Source organism: Neopelma chrysocephalum, unplaced genomic scaffold (genome assembly GCF_003984885.1).
Source record: "Neopelma chrysocephalum unplaced genomic scaffold, ASM398488v2 Primary Assembly neopelma1_97517, whole genome shotgun sequence".
NCBI lineage: Eukaryota > Metazoa > Chordata > Aves > Passeriformes > Pipridae > Neopelma > Neopelma chrysocephalum.
The window spans coordinates 1293497-1309625 of record NW_020926159.1 but is presented as its reverse complement, the minus strand read 5'-3'; the positions used below and the strand labels follow the sequence as shown (position 1 = coordinate 1309625).

Here is a 16129-nt window from a genome sequence, read left to right as displayed (position 1 = left end):
TCAGGGTATTTAAAGTTTTGATTAACTGGGAAATAACCAACCAAAGAAAATACCCTAAGACAGAGAACCAAATGCCACTGGCAGCTGAAGTATGGAGATGAGCAATCAGGGTAACGAACCTTCAGAAGAACAAATCATACACTTCAAGGGCACAGTGACATGGAAAAGAAAGTAACATTTGAAGCTCTGATTAAACAAAACTATCTATCTCCCTCCTCCGTTTTTTTGAGAGAACCTGAATGACTGATTTCTCTGGGACAGGAAACTTCTGAGAAAAAAAGGCAGAGGACAATAATGAGTTCTTGAAGGATGAGGGTCTGGATTACTATGGAAAGATCATAAGGAGAACTGGAGAACCAAACTGCATAGTTCATTTTCCCCCTTTTTGTTTTAAAAACTAAAGATAACTGTTGATGGCATCATTCACCACAGAAGGCTCAGCCTGAATATTAGGAAAAAATTCTTCACTGAAAGAGGGGTTAAACACTGGAACAGGCTCCCTAGGGAAGTGTTGGACTCACCATCCCTGGAAGGGTTCTAAAAACAAGTAGACACGGCACTTCACAATATGGTTTAGTGGGAAAGGTGTTATTCCATTCCAGGTTGGACTTGATGATCTTGGAGGTCTTTTCCAACTTTAATGATTCAATAATTCTGAAAGATTTACTGACAGTGAGTGTGTCTTCCTCACTCAGGCATTCCTGGGTGGTCAACACTCCGAATCAGTGAAATTACCTCACCTCTGTAAGGTGAATGAAAGACCCTCTGAATCCCCAAACAAGATTTTGAGGGGTGGCATTCCTGTATTGAAGATAAGATTTTTAAAGGCTGTCCACATATGGAATATTTTTCAAGTACTTCAATACTTTGTAAATTATGCAAAACCCCTTCTAAAATATCTACATATTCAATATTTACATTGTTAAAAACCTTCTCCATATTTACAAATATGATTGTGTAAAGCTTTGAAAGGATAAAGGATATTTTATAACCAGCAAGGTACAACAGAGTCAGTTGCTGCACATCTGCAAAAGAGCATATCTGAACTAGAGTGTATTACAGCAAATGTGTTTTCATCTATAGGTAGAAATGTGGCATATATAGCAGCATACAGCTGATATAACATGAGACAACCCTGACTAGTATCTTTCTAAAGTTTTTGAAGGAAAAATACATCAGCAGAACTGAAAACATATGTGCTATTTTATATGAGAGGAGTTTTCCTCCTTGGTCTGATAAGTCAGACTTGAAATAAGATGCTAATATAAACAAAGTCTTTAAAGTTCACCCACTTTAGCTTGTTCTTCTGAGACATCAGTGGTAGCTTTCCATGTCCAAATAATGCACTGAAGTGTTCCTTCTGTTAGATTTCCCATCCATTGCTTCTCCCTGGATTACTCCATGCACATGGGCACAGATGTGTGGTGTGACTCTGCTCCTGGCTACTCCCATCCTGTAGAGTTCCTTCAGCTCCCTCAATTTTCCTCTCTCTTAGCTGAGCAGCCACTGTCATCACTTCTCAGGTGGAGTTAATTTACATTAATTTAGCTTCAATTTTCTTCTTTCTGCTTTCTCTTGTTTTAGGAGACAGTGACTTCAAAGTCAGCAACTCACCACATGGAAGTTCTCTCTGAGTCTTCTGTAGGTTGGACATGGTTTCTTTCCAATCAGTGCCTAACAACTCATGCTTTTTTGGAGCTAGCATTAGTTCAGTTCATATTTATTAACATTACCAGTGCTACAACCCACTTATTACTGCTGAATGTAATAAGACATATTATGCAACTACCTGGTTCTCATAGCTCCTACTCAATTCCCTTATTGTGTCCCTAAAACAGACTAAAGAAATCTGTGACTGTAATGAAATTTTTGCACAATTTCACCTTCTTCTCTCCTTCAATAAACATATTAACAATGAATCTTGATACTCATATTGCCACTTAAAATAGCTCATCAGTTGCTGTATTCTGTGCCTTGCCATGAGAATGACTTGAACATTTTGTTTCCTGTCGTAATCAATCTTCAAAATACAGCCCATTCCCCCCCCATCCAAAAATAAGACAACAAACTTTCTTAAAAAGTTAATATGGGATGCTCTGGTGAAAAGCTTGTTAGAATCTGAATAAAAACTATCAATTAATTTCTTCTTGATTACCTCTACACAGCTGAAGGATGTGGTTGTAACGCAGAAATCTTGCAGTTAAATATATTATCCTGGAGGAATCTTGAAACCCAGAATTTGTTACAATAGCTATATTGACTCAGTGGCAACCAAAGATAAAATATAGACAATTTTGATGATGAACAAATATATTAGAAAGACCTGATTAATTTGCCTGGGCTTGGCATAATGACTATATACTCTAAAATCAAGCTTGTTTTATATCACAAAAATATAGCTATCTACAGCTACTTCTTAAAACCCTCTGATGGTAAGGAAAATACTTGGATGTTGTTTCTTAGCATTAGAAATGGAAAAGAGCTTCATTAGCACAAATATTACAGACTAATTATTTTTCTACATGGCGGCTTCAAATCTGCTGTTCTCATCACGGCTGCTGGAGTGAATGTCATGTCCTTTCTCCTCTTCTGGAACCTGCCATGAAAAACAGAAAAGTTCAGTTAATGAGACATACCCTTACTTTTGCCATGAAAGAAGACTAAAATGTGCTGAGAATGTAATTCTATTTGTATATGTTATGTTTCTGCTTGTCAACATTGGCACAACCTGACATGAACCACCAGTTCTGGATTCTGAGGGGTGAATTTAGGGTTTTCTTCATAGAAGAATTCCCTAACGCTGATGTCAGCTGTGAGAGTACAGAATTAATATCTGGGATTTTCAAGGAGCTCTAAAGAAACAAGGAGACATCTCTAAAGAAATATAAATGATGTTTATGCCAGATATCAATGTTCCTTCCCATTACTTGATAAAGCTCATTTAGAACTGAGTATTTTCGATTAGTGTTAGTGATACTACAGGACCTTCAGTAGAGCAGAGGCTGTTGTTATCATGGGTCAACACAGGCTGTAAATTCTTCAGCCACTGTAAAACTTTTCTTTTCCTGACATTTTTTCACATTTACATGTGACAACCCATTTTGGATCTTATCAAAACCAGTGCTTTGACTTTCCCAAGGTCAACCAGCACATATCTTGCAGAGTTGTCATTAAAATATTTTAGGGGGTTTTTTTGGCTGGTTGGTTGGTTGGTTTGTTTTTGTTTTTGGTTTGTTTTTTTTTTGGTTGGTTGTTTTTTGTTTGTTTGTGGTTTTGTTTGGTTTTTTTGTGGTTTTGGTTTTGTTTTTCTGATTGTCATTGCTGCAGCTGATCTTTTGGCTCAAAACTTTCCCTTAGACTGCAAACCTTCTCTCACTAAAAGCCAGATCGTGTGGTTGATCCATACTGCAATTTAATGCATTAAAAAAAATTAACAAGAACTCCTTTTTGCTTCACAACATTTTATTTACAATGAATGTATGTCATGTATTAATTCTTGCTTTGCCTTTTTGGGTTTGTCCTGGCATAAAGGATAAAATTCAAGTTGTCTAAATTAGGAGTATGTCATCAGTCTCTAATAAGGAAGAGGATACCTGATACAGTGAGCACTTAAAAGAGAGATAAAGAGCTCCACTGACACATCAATCTGTTGGCTGTATTTCTACTTTTTATTCAAAAGGCTATGACTAGCTAAGAAGTCCAGAAAAGATCCTGAAGATGGCCTTGATAAATCCACAGCCTGAGGCAAAGCATCATTTTTGAAATTTGACTCAAGTGTGCAAACCACCAACTCAGGAGAGCAGGGCTGCAGTGTGAGGTACATTTTCCAACATCATGAAAATAAAGGAGGTTGTATCTTACCTCCCAGAAAAGAGAGTCATCAAAGCAGTTCTGGTCAGAGACTTGTCCCAAGAAGGGCAGTTTTAGAATAGCACCTGCAGGAAAAACAGCATCAGAGGTTAAAAAAATTGAGAAAATGACCAAATAAACATCCCTCAGATGTGCCCTGGGGAGTCAGCTAAGATTTCTGACTCATTTCCTTATCTACAGAAATATCCAACCATCCTGGAACTTCAGGTCACTTATTCTGAGGGGTAATGCAGATTTCTTCATATAAACATGAATAAGAGCTTGTTTTTAATTGCTCAAACCTTTCTCAGACTTCAGACTGAAATTTCAAATTTCCTGGGTTTTTTTTGTTTGGAAGTATTCAATAACACATGGAAACATGTGACACCTCATTGAATATGTATTAGTCTCAAACTAGTTTCTGTTCAGAATTTTAAATCTGGAGAAGAATTCCATCCAGAACAACATCTTACTATTCCCATATATACATAAAACTCAGTATCTTTGAAGCATGTATTCAGTAGGATATCTAGAATCATGGAATCATAGAGACATGGAGGTTGGAAAAGACCTCCAAGACCTCCAAGATCATCAAGTCCAACCCCTGACGAAACACCACCTTGTCAATTAGACCAGAGCACTGAGTGCCACCTCCAGGAATGGGGAGTCCACCACCTGGGCAGCCCCTTCCAATGTCTGACAACCCTTTTAGTGGAGAAATTCTTCTTATGTCCAACCTGGACTTTATTTGGAGACAAAAATATTGGTAAAACTGCTTTTCCATGTTTAAGTTTCTGCTGGTGTGCCATCGTGCATTACTTCTATTTTGTGTTATTCTCATGAAGTTGTTGATACACTGACGTTCTCCATGGAAAAGTCTCTAAGTTCACACATATTTCAGTTGCTACATGCATCATACTGACCTGTCAATGCTCCTCCCACCAGTGCAATTCCAAGTGAACTTCCCAGGGCAGCAGCCTGCTTGCCAGGAGTTAGCCGGACACCATTCCTGAAAGGGGTAGAAAACAAACCATTGACTATTAAAAAATTGGTACACTTTGAGACTGATAGTTGGTCTTACAACATTGTACTTGCTGCCTGCTGGACTAGGTGACTCATAGGAAAATATCCTAGAATCATCAAAGTTGGAAAAGATCTCCAAGAACATTAGGTCCAACAAATCCTGCCATTGTTGTGTACAAGACAAATCATGACTTGAGTTTGACTTGGTTTAGACTTCAAATGAAAACAAGTTCTTTGAAAAGATTATTAGTATCCTGTAAGCTTTTAGAGAATACTCCCTGTTGTCAAAAAGACCAGCACTTCATCTTCTTGGAGTCTTATAAGATAGTGGAAAAGGCCCATTTTGCCAATTTGTTTTGAAATATCACAGTTACTGGCAGTGCAATTGTAGAATCATAATAAATATTTTTCTATGTTTGAATGATTCTGTGCACTGAGCTTTTTAATGATGATTTTAATTTATTTGTTTTTATTTGCATTTTTAATCTGGAACAAACTTGGCACTTAAACAGCGTGTTAAAGGCAGGAGTTAAGAAGAATCCCATTCAAACCAGAATATGATGCCTGTAATTAAATCAAAGGTGTATTTCAGAAAAAAAAATCATAATTAGATACAAAGAAGGTAGAAAATTAAGATAGATGTTCAGAAATTAAAAGAAACCTTTCTCTCATCTCTCTGTAACTCACATTGTCTGGTCTGTTACCGCAGTTACTATGATGCCAGCAATACCTCCCAGAATTCCAGGCAAACCATGCAAATTATGAACTCCACAAGTGTCTTGAATGTTCAGCTTGGATTCCAACAGAGGCTGAAATGAGGGGAAATTGGAAATTTATAGAATTCCATGATCTCTAGAATGATGTGCAAAAGAAAGTAGTGCAGAAGTACAAAAATCAAATCATTATTATTAAAATAATCAAATTCTTAAAAGTCACCATTGTCTAGAGTTTGCTGCATCAGCCAGTTTCTGTCCTCCCTTTCTAGCAAACGCACGGAGCTCCAGGAAATCCAAAGGGCAATAAGTAAATGAGAACAGAGGTGAGTCCCCAATACTTACAGTCAGGAAGTGGAACCCAAAGACAGAGACAATTCCAGCAAGGATCCCAATGCACATGGCACCAAAAGGGTAAATGTGTAGGTCAGCACAGGTACCCACTGCTACTCCTCCTGCCAGGGTGGCATTTTGAATGAGAACCTGCAAAGGGGACACAGAGGGGGAGGTGATATATGAGGAACAGCGTTTCCTTTTAGGGCTGTGTGCCTCTGAAGGCTCTCTTGCACACAGAACTTTTCTTCAGATGAGATTTTTCCAGTGAAGAAGGAATAGGATCTTAAAGCAAGGTTCCCTGTTACATATTCTTGCTGTTGGTTCAAAGTTACTCTAAGCCACTTTAATGAAGTCTAACTTTTGCAAAGTCACCAAAACTCATATGATCTCTTGAGAATCCAGGCTGAGCGAGTGAGAGCTGCCTCCTACGACACCAGCAAATCCTGATCCTGATCATGCTGAGCTCAGACAAAACTGCAGCTGGTGGAAAGAAGTGGGTGAAAATATAGGGCTGGATTTTAGGGCCAGGAGATGAGAGGTTGTCAGCCTGGCAGCCCTAAGTTAGTTTGGTTTTGCCTGTTGTGCAGGTGCACTGTGAAATTGTCAGGGTCCTTGCCTTGGGAGACCCATTTTGGCTCTTGTAATAAGATAACTCAAATAGGGCTGTCTTTGGAATAAGGCCCAGAAGTCTACCTGAACACTGGACTAATGTCACTATGATCCAGCAGGTCCTGTGGACAAGAGAAAATCATCACAGATTCATAGAATCATTAAGGTTGGAAAAGACTTTTAATGTTATCAAGCCCAAGCTTCAACTCTGCACCACCACCGTGTTCCCTGGACAGTCTGCTCCAGTGCTTTCCAACCCTTTCTGTGAGAAATTAAAAGAAATAATTTCTCTATACTAGAGGTTCTTACTAACAATAAAATCAGAGAAAAAGCTGTTATTACAACACTCAAACCTGTTTGGTTTAGAGCTGATTAAATCACATAAAACTTAAGAGTGAGAAAATATTTTAAAATATAAAATATCCATGTTATGGTCATAGACTCAGTTGATATTAAAAGCCTAAAAAAAAGAAAATTAAACACAATAACTTTAAAAAGTAGAAGAAGAACTAGCCACATTTTAACAAAATTCATATTTGGAAAAAAACCCCAAACATTTGAAGAAAGACTAAACTCCACGCAAACATAAAAAAAATAGTATAAAAGTAAGTTGGGGATAAGAGGAAAGTGGAAGATGACCTCCACTGAAACTGCTGGGATCAGTTGATGGGCTGAGTCCATTTTCTCCCCCCCCCCCCAAGAGGGATGCCTTGGGTGAGAAATATGCTCTATGCATGTTAAATGCTGCTTTTAGGACTAGAGCTTTTGCTTGTGCTTACCCCATAGTATATTAATTAGATTGCTTCGTATCAGAGCTTGTGCTTGCTTAATATTTGTATCAGTAGACTGCTTTAAAACATATTTTTGCAGTAGACACTACCACCGACAACTTTCAAACCTTATTAATCTGTCAGAATTTGTATTAATAAAAAATATTATTCTGTAAATTGCTAAAGTGAGTCCTTGCAGTTGCTGGTGGCAGATAACACCTTGGCAGGACCTGCTGAGGAGTCCAGGCTCTGTTGAGTTTCCCTTAATAAGGGAGGTCAAGGTACCTTCCGATTTTATAGATCTGTTGGTGAAGGGTCTCCTTACGAAACGCTGACAGACTGTCACACACCAGGGTCTCAACTTTCCTGGGGGACCAATGAGCAAATATCTGAACTCCCACCTTTCACGTGACACCCTTATTATAGAGGGTTGACTCGATTCAACAGAGGTTATGATGTGATTCTTACCATACTGAATTTGCCTCTTTTGTCCACCAAGCTGGAGAGGGCAAATGTTACAATGGTACTTGCAGCCAAGGAATAGTAAGTGTTGATAATTGCTCTTGTCATGTCGCTCCCACTTGCAATGGCAGAGTTAAAACTGGGCCAAAACAGCCAAAGGAACAGGGTACCTGGGTGAAATACAAGTCAAAACAAAGCAAAGGCTATTCAGACACAAAGACTATTTAAATGTGAAAGATCCAACACAACACAGGTAGCTACAAGAAATGAGGGACATGATTAATAAGAAACATAGGCTAGCCCAAAATATTGGAAGAAATAATAGAATACACAGCTTTTGACACTGGCAGCTGGGATTTTGACACATGATCTCTGTCAAATCTTGCTAACATGTTGTGACCCCTTGTCACAGGCCACTTACTGCCAGAGCTGATGACCACTGTGAAACCCCAACCAGAATAAGAGACATTAGCAAGACAGTTCACATGCAAATCTTTTATCATCTATAGATATAACTAATAGTTTTAGCTGTTTAATTGGTCTATGAACAGATCTCATGGAGACACAGGTATATGGTAACAGTCATTACCATGACAGGCACAACTCAATCCTTTAAATTATGACAAATTTCTGTGGAAATACTTCTTAAAAGCAGAAGATTTAACAAAAAGGAAGTCACCATGAAAGCACAGTGAAAACGTATCTTTACTTTGCTCTTTCCTTTCTTTTAACCAAGGAAATGCTGTATAAATATATGTGTATCACTGAAAACATGGTGCATGCATCAGACTATAAAGAATTTACCTCTAGAAGTATACTCAGGAAAATGAATGTAGTGCAATAATAGGTAATCACTTAAAAATAGAGGTGGAAGAGGAATAAACAAGTAACTGATCAGCACTCACTCTTGCTTCACTTACCAATCATAGCAAACATGTCCGAGTGATAGGTGGATTCATCATTTTCATGTTTGTTTTTCAGACCAGGACGATACAGCACTAAGGTTACAGCCAAACCAAAATAAGCTCCAAAAGCATGGATAGTCATTGAAGCTCCAGTATCTGTGGCCTGTAATAGGGACCCAAAATAAGACCTCAGCTTTTATACAACGTAAAGATGAAGATTTGATGAAGGAGAAGTCTGGATGACTTTAATGGTTTAATTTCTATGGTGGAAACTAAAACCTAGAATATGCAAACTGGAAGTATTGCAAAGTGAAAGCATTTGTTATAAAGAGAAAACAATTACTGCTAGATAGTTGTACCTGAAGTACTTCGGCAACTAGATGTTCATTGCATGCAAAGATGGTGATCTCCAGAATTGTCAGGATCAGCATCTGAATGGGAGTTGTTTTCCCCAGGACTGCTCCAAATGAAATCAAAGCAGTTGCTGTACTGAAGTCTGCATTTATCATGCTGAAGGTAAGAAAATGAATAAAAACAAAACAAGGCTAAGCAAAAAACCATGAAAAAGAGAAAAGCAGTTTAAAGGCTGTAATATCCAACATGACATATTAATATGATAGAGCTTTAACTTTTCAAGTATAAAATTGTCAAAATCATCTTTGGGGGTAAAAATTAAATGAAACCTTTCCAGATGGATTTTGCAGGGATTTTACCAGCTGTTGAGGAATAAGTGTGGGGAGGTTTCCTCCTGCTTATACCATAAATGTGCTTAACTGGTTGAAATTATAGTGAAAAAGCAGATGAAATGTATATTGCAGATGTGCAGGGATATCAAAGAATCATTTAGGTTGGAAAAGAACCCCTAAGACCATTGAGTCCACTTGTTAATGCAGCACTGCCAAATCCACCACTAAACCATGTCCCTAAGCACCACATCTACATGTTTTTTTAAATGCTTCCAGGGATGTGACTCCACCAATTCCCTGCACAGTCTCTTTCATTGCTTGATAACCCTTTCTCTGAAGAGATTTTTCATAAAAACCAATCTAAACCTCCCCTGGCACAACTTGAGGCCATTCCCTCTTGCTCTATCACTTGTTACCTGGGAGAAGAGGCCAAACCCCACCTGGCTACAATCTACTTTCAGGGAGTTGTAGAGAGTGGGAAGGTCCTCCCTGAGCCTCCTTTTCTCCAGGCTGAGCTCCCCCAGCTCCCTCAGCTGCTCCTCATCAGACTTGTGCTCCAGACCCTTCCCCAGCTCTGTTACACTTCTCTGGACACGTTCTAGCACCTCAGTTTCCAGCCCTGACTGCCACTTGGATTTCAAAGATGACAGGGAGGTCTTGGCTTCAATCTGATGGTTTATATCATTCTGAAAGTCTTGCATGACTTTCTGTCACTGTGCGTCATGTTTGCATGACCTGTCAGGCACGTTCAGCATTAACATTATTTTGGGGAATGGCAAAGGTAAATAAAACTACAAATTTGTAAAGAACTTGGAGCACAGAGAGGCACTAAATTATGGATCCGTCTACAAATGCCTGCCTATGAGCATTAAGGAGCTACTTGGAGTATTCCTGCTTGTCCCACAGTAAGGTTTGGATGCTGTTGCTTTCAAAATTGTCTACAAGTTGCCTCAGAAAATAGAACTTCAGATGTGAAAAACACTCCGAGACCTTGGTAGAAGCAGGATAGATGAATGGGAGGGGGATTAAAAATTACTGGAGACATTGCTCATGAGGTCTCTTATTCTGTGATCGGTGTTCAGACCCTACTGCAGTGTGATGCTTGTGAAAATCACTCCTTAGGAAGTAGAAGAAAACCTTGGGAGTGGATAGAGATGCTGTTCCAGACTTTCTTCTGTGACCCTGTGTGTCATGTAAAGACAGATCCTTCCATGCCTGCTGGCTGCAGGATATGCTCTGCTACTGCTGAAATCTTTCAGCTTCTACAGCTTCAGAGACCCAAAGCAATCTCTTTGTGGGACTTACTGTCCACACATAACGTAGCACCTCAAATTTCACTCCACCCTTTGGCTCCTTTGGCCCAGGTGTTGCCCCCTTAGAGGTGAAAAGAGATGGATTTTTGAGAGGTGGACAGTAAGGCTTAATGAACTTTAGGTGAACTTAAAGTCTGATCCCATAGATAGTGTAGTTTATGGCTTCTCCTGATATCCTAAGGGATAGAAATATCAATTTTTGTAAATTCACATATACCTTCTAACATCAACTTCGATTTTCCCTCCATGCATGTGCCAAAATCCTTGCATCAGGGTTCCCCACTGGAGACCAAAGGCAGCAATGAGCATGTTGATGCCAACGCTGCTGAATCCATATTTCTTCAGGAAGGTCATCAGGAAGCCAAATCCAACAAATATCATCACGTGGACATCCTGAAAATCTGAAGGGAAAACAGGTCTGTGTAGTGACAATGAAAAGTGACTGGGAAGTGTAGAAAGCTAGGGATAAAGGAGGATTTAATAGAAAAGAATTCCAAAGTCCTGTCATGGATGTGACCCATTCTTTTCCACTTTGTGACCAGCCTGCTAGTTGAAGACTGAGTGTCTGGGAAATGCAACACCTGATTATTGATAATATTCCTTCTAATATCATTATAGAAAGAACATTATGCTTGGCATCCCTAAAAACTACAGTACAAGACATTGACTTATTTATATGGATAAAAGAAAAAGTCATTTTAAGGTAAAATTTAAATTAAAAAATTAATATCATTAGTCAGCATACACTTAGTCTTTCTTCAAATGTTTGGGGTTTATTTTCCAAATATGAATGTTGTTAAAATATGGCTAGTTCTTTTTCTACTTTTTAAAGTTATTGTGTTTAATTTTCTTTTTTTTTAGGTTTTTAATATCAACTGAGTCTATGACCACAACATGGATATTTTATATTTTAAAATATTTCCTTACTCTTAAGTTTTATGTGATTTAATCAACTCTAAACCAAACAGTGCGATAATAACAGCTTTTTCTCTGATTTTATTGTTAGTAAGAACCTCTACTATAGAGAAACCACTCCTTTTAATTTCTATTTCATTGCTCTTACATGCCAATATGCATGAAAAACTTGAGTCATTGAGCTGGTTAGTATAATATTTGGCTTGAAGTTACAATTCCAATTACTTTAAACATTCCTTAGTTTTGCTATATGTGTTACCAGGTTCAGCCAAAAGAGGGCCCAGAAGTATAAGTTACTGGAGATTCCTGATAAACTCTTCTGTATTTGCAGTGTCATACTCCAGTCCTGACCTAGCACTGAAACACTTACAGGTGTGTACTAACAGCCTTTATGTTGCATCTAAGAAGTGGCATTGTTAGGTGGTTTGGAATTAGATGATCTTTAAGGTCCTTTCCAAGCCAGGCCATTCTGTGATTCTATAGAAATGCAGGTGGTTCACAAACATCCTCAATCCTTTTGCCTCCTCCTCAGGCTGGACATTTTAAAGCTGTTTGGACTTATTTACACAAATAAGTGTAAATTAGAAGTCCTGGTTAAAACTAGGTTAATTAATGGATGTTGAGGACAAATTTCATCTAGTCTAGCCTATACTTTGAGCTTTAATTACCTTCATGCTTTGTTACAGAGAAGAGTAGGTCTGGAATGATTTTAAATGATGAAGAAAACAGCTTGATTTGAACTGAACTGTTTCAGTAACTGGTTGTGTTTAGCAAAGCATAGTAGTTCTATTCTGTGAGGCAGGCAAATAAAGATTGGGAAAAATGCTCTGGCAGATCCTGAGCAAAACCACTGCACAGGATTCTGCAAGGCTGCCCAAGACCAACATAATAATTACAATGCAAGATGGTCAGTCTTAACACAGAGATGCTTGTGGTATCTAAGTTTATACTAAAACTGATTGCTTTGCCTAAAGTAGTAAACCACAGAACCCTGAAGAGGGATGCATTGGTTTTCCTAAGCCTTGAGTCATGGATCAATCACAGGACAATGCATACAGTACTAAAGAAATCCTGTTGGAGTACTTGAAGAATCATCACACCCACTTATTTTCCTGTTCCAGTGGCACAGGGCACCTGAAGTTGTCCATCCAGTTTGCCATGCCTGTACTCGCATCCAGTAGAAATAGGATAATGCAAAGCTATAGGTTGGGAATGATCTCAGCTCAGCATTCCTTCCCTGAGTGCAAAGCTATGGTGATCCTTCATTATTATTTTCATTTTTTCCTCTGTTCAAAACCACTGAAACATCTTGAATTTATTGTGCTGAGGTGTTTGAGGCATATAAAATCAGGCTCTGTACTGCAGTTCTGAGAATATAAATTTACCCCTGGATGGAACAACTAAATCTCTGAGGTACAGATGTGTTAACATCCTTGGGGATGGCATAGGAAGCCGTTTGAACACATCATTTTGTGGACTCAGGGGAAGTCCTGGCTCAAGGTATATCCTAATAAACCTATACAACCACAGCATTAACTTTCTGCCAGGTCCTCAGGCAAATTGTGCTTTTGTTTTCACTCTGTAGACAGCTAAATTTCAGAGGAAGGGGTCTTAAAAGTGAAAATACAGGTATTAGGAAATCCTGCTTTTTATTCTTGTTCTTTATTGGTAATGAGCTCTGTCAGGTCAACATCGACAAGTCCAGCATGACATCCCTGATGTTTGCTTAGTTTATGTCTCTACTGGTAAAGTGAGCAGCCTGGCCAAAAGGCACATGGCACAGGTTGATTCACACCTGTACAGCTACAGGTTCGTTACTCCCAAAACACTTTTCCCACCTGTACTACTTATTAAAAGCAGTCTCTTATCCATGCTACATTTAAAGCCATAGCTAGGAGCAGGTAAAGGGGCTGGTTTGTATGAGCCAAACTCGTTCCAGAAGATTGCTCACAGGTCAACAGTGTGGGCAGCTGAGGGACAGCACGCAGGAATAGCATAGTCATACACTGCCTGTGCAGGGAGGCATGGGAGACAGCAGGAAATTCCTCCCACACCTCTTAGACACTGGTATTAGGGAAGAAATAACTACCGGTGGTCCCTAACTGGATAGGTTACATTTAAAGACCTATATTGTAATGTTGGCATCCAGCATGAAGTATCCTCTTCTTTGTGATGTTGGTGAGGTTTCTGCCCTCTCTCTGATGCCTTTTTAAAATGGAGTTATTAAATTAAAGGAGCCTGTCCCAGGAGCTCCCCAGGGAACACAGTGCCCATGGTGATGTGTGTGGCACAGGCAATCTCCATCCAGAAGAGGTTTTACTCAGAAATGCACCACAGTACTCTAAGACTATTAAATTACTGGCATTAAGCAGAAGAATCCAATGCATCTTCCTTCATTTTCCCTTGTATAAAGGAGATTCCAAGAAAATGCAGTCAGTTTAGTACCAGAGCCAGAGGTATGATACTGAGAATGGAGAAGCCATTTTCTCTGTTCTTGAGGGGTGAAAAACCAGTAAACTGAATCTAAAGGTCCTGTGTCCTAAACATCATCCTTCTGGCTCACCGAATTATACAAAGATGCCCCAACAATTTTGTTCTGTGGTTGTATCTGTTGTTGTCATGTTCTTTTGGGATAGAGCCAGGGAAGGGGTAGGTGGAGAGGTGTTTTAGGCAATAGCTACATTAAAAAAGAAAAAGTAAATAGTACAATCATCTGTGCTGTCAAATTATTTCTGTGGTTTCTGGCATAGCTTTTGCCTAGGTGTCTCCTCCTGGGTGACAGTGGACCAAGAGCCATTCCCAATATACTGTCTAGCTAAGGCCACCTAATTTAGGAACTTGGGTAGTTCAATATAATTGGGATAGTTCAATATGACCTCAGCTAAGAGAGCTGGGGTTGTTCAGCCTGGAGAATAGAAGGCTCTGGGGACACCTTAGAGCACTTTCCAGTACTTAAAGGGGCTATGAAAAAGAGGCAGAATGACTTTCTAAACAGGCAGATAATGAAGGAAGAAATTCTTTATTCTGAGGGTGGTGAGAACCTGGCACAGGTTGCCCAGAGAAGCTGTGGCTGCCCCATCCCTGGAAGTCAGGGAATGAGACGATCTTTAAACTCTCCTCCAACCCAAACCATTCTCTGACTCTATGGTTATCATTGACATGGCCAAGCTGCGTCACAGAAATGGAATGGGCTCTGGCATAGCCTCAGTCCCTGTGTCTCAGAGATACTGCTGCATTTCAATGGAGTTAACCCAAATGTGAGTGATTAGCCCCTGATGTTCATCAGCTGACTTGCATCTGGGGCTGAATAATGCTGTGCATTCACTGTTCTCTCAGCCAGACAATGCTCTCTGTGAGAATACATGACACAAGACTAGACCCTGAGATCACATTCCCCTGTAACAATCACTGAAAGGACAGTTAGAATGAGACAAAATGAGGGATACATTCAAAATTACAAGGGTACTACATACAGGCAAGGAGTTTTGTACTTCTGTGATCCTCATTAAGAAGACTGCAATTAGGGCTACAAGTCATTGAGGCATCAGAGCCAAAGAAAAGAATGAAAAACCAATACTGCCAGGAAAACATAGTCTGCAGCTCTGCAAACTTTGTTTTCCATTTATTCACAACAATCTTATCTTTGCACAAGGAAAAGGAGGGTGAGAGAAGTCAGCAACTCCTTCTCAGGGCAAAAAACTTCCTCCTTCATTTCATCAAGCATTTGCAGAGCAACAAATCAACAGAAACATTTGAAGGCTAAACCATCATTGCCTAACAGAGCTACAGCTTTGGAAGAGAGCAGGGGGTTATCCAACTTGTCACAAAAACTATGGCCCTTCGTGGAGTCTGTATTCTGCAAACATTTTGTAATGATGCTGCACATGCTGCCCAATTTCCATGTTCTCATAAGACAACCTTTCAAAACCTGGATGATGATTGTTCTAATAATTTTAATTATTTAATACAGTTGTCAGGATAGAAGTTCTGGCAAGAAACACTCCCATCCATCTCTGGAAAATGCTAGAATCTTTCAAAGCAATACATAGTTCTCCAAGTTTTGACCTGCTGTGCAAACACTAGAACTATTTTCAGGACTCCTCTTTCCCAGAACAGTGAAATTCTCAGCAGTTAGGTACTTACAGAATTTTATATGTACCCAACTTGAATTTATCTTTGAAGTCTGCTGCTTTCACACCTCAGAAAAATTTGTTTGCCCCAAAGCACGACTTTATTTTCTATCCGTATCAGCAGGTCTCTTAAGTTATTCAGAAATCTTGCCTAGGATTAGCTTAAAGAAATTCTAACTTCGATAATTCTTAGACAGCAACACTTACGTGGGTATAAGGCGTCAAAGTCACTACCGACTTTATATTCCACAAATATCCCAAACAAAACAATGGTGATCACTTCCAGAAGGAGCGCTAGGATGGAGAACTTGAACCTCATGTTGGTGTCCGAGGCTGAAGGCATTGCTGCAGAGCAGGGGGCTGGGAGAGCTTGATAATGGGCGTTTGCCTCCAGCAGAGCTGCCTAATTCAGTGGGTC

General features: G+C 39.3%; 1 protein-coding gene across 1 annotated transcript; it reads right to left on the bottom strand.

The window, feature by feature from the left end:
* Positions 1 to 274: 274 nt before the first annotated feature.
* RHAG (Rh associated glycoprotein) lies at positions 275 to 16129 on the bottom strand. The gene is made up of 10 exons (XM_027672735.1): positions 15919 to 16129; positions 10884 to 11067; positions 9027 to 9177; positions 8683 to 8830; positions 7769 to 7932; positions 5931 to 6068; positions 5560 to 5681; positions 4773 to 4858; positions 3862 to 3935; positions 275 to 2596 (listed from the first exon to the last, which is right to left on the bottom strand). Exons 1-10 carry the CDS (start codon positions 16052 to 16054, stop codon positions 2519 to 2521), a joined length of 1281 nt encoding a protein of 426 aa, XP_027528536.1. The 5' UTR covers positions 16055 to 16129; the 3' UTR covers positions 275 to 2518.

What these genes read in the sequence shown, in the direction of transcription:
- RHAG (XM_027672735.1), bottom strand. Translation starts at nt 16,054, where the DNA reads ATGCCTTCAGCCTCGGACACCAACATGAGGTTCAAGTTCTCCATCCTA. An exon ending in CTTTGACGCCTTATACCCAC is followed by an intron (nt 11,068 to 15,918) that starts GTAAGTGTTGCT and finishes TTTTCCCTTCAG; the next exon opens with ATTTTCAGGATGTCCACGTG. An exon ending in ATCGAAGTTGATGTTAGAAG is followed by an intron (nt 9,178 to 10,883) that starts GTATATGTGAAT and finishes TCTTACCTTCAG; the next exon opens with CATGATAAATGCAGACTTCA.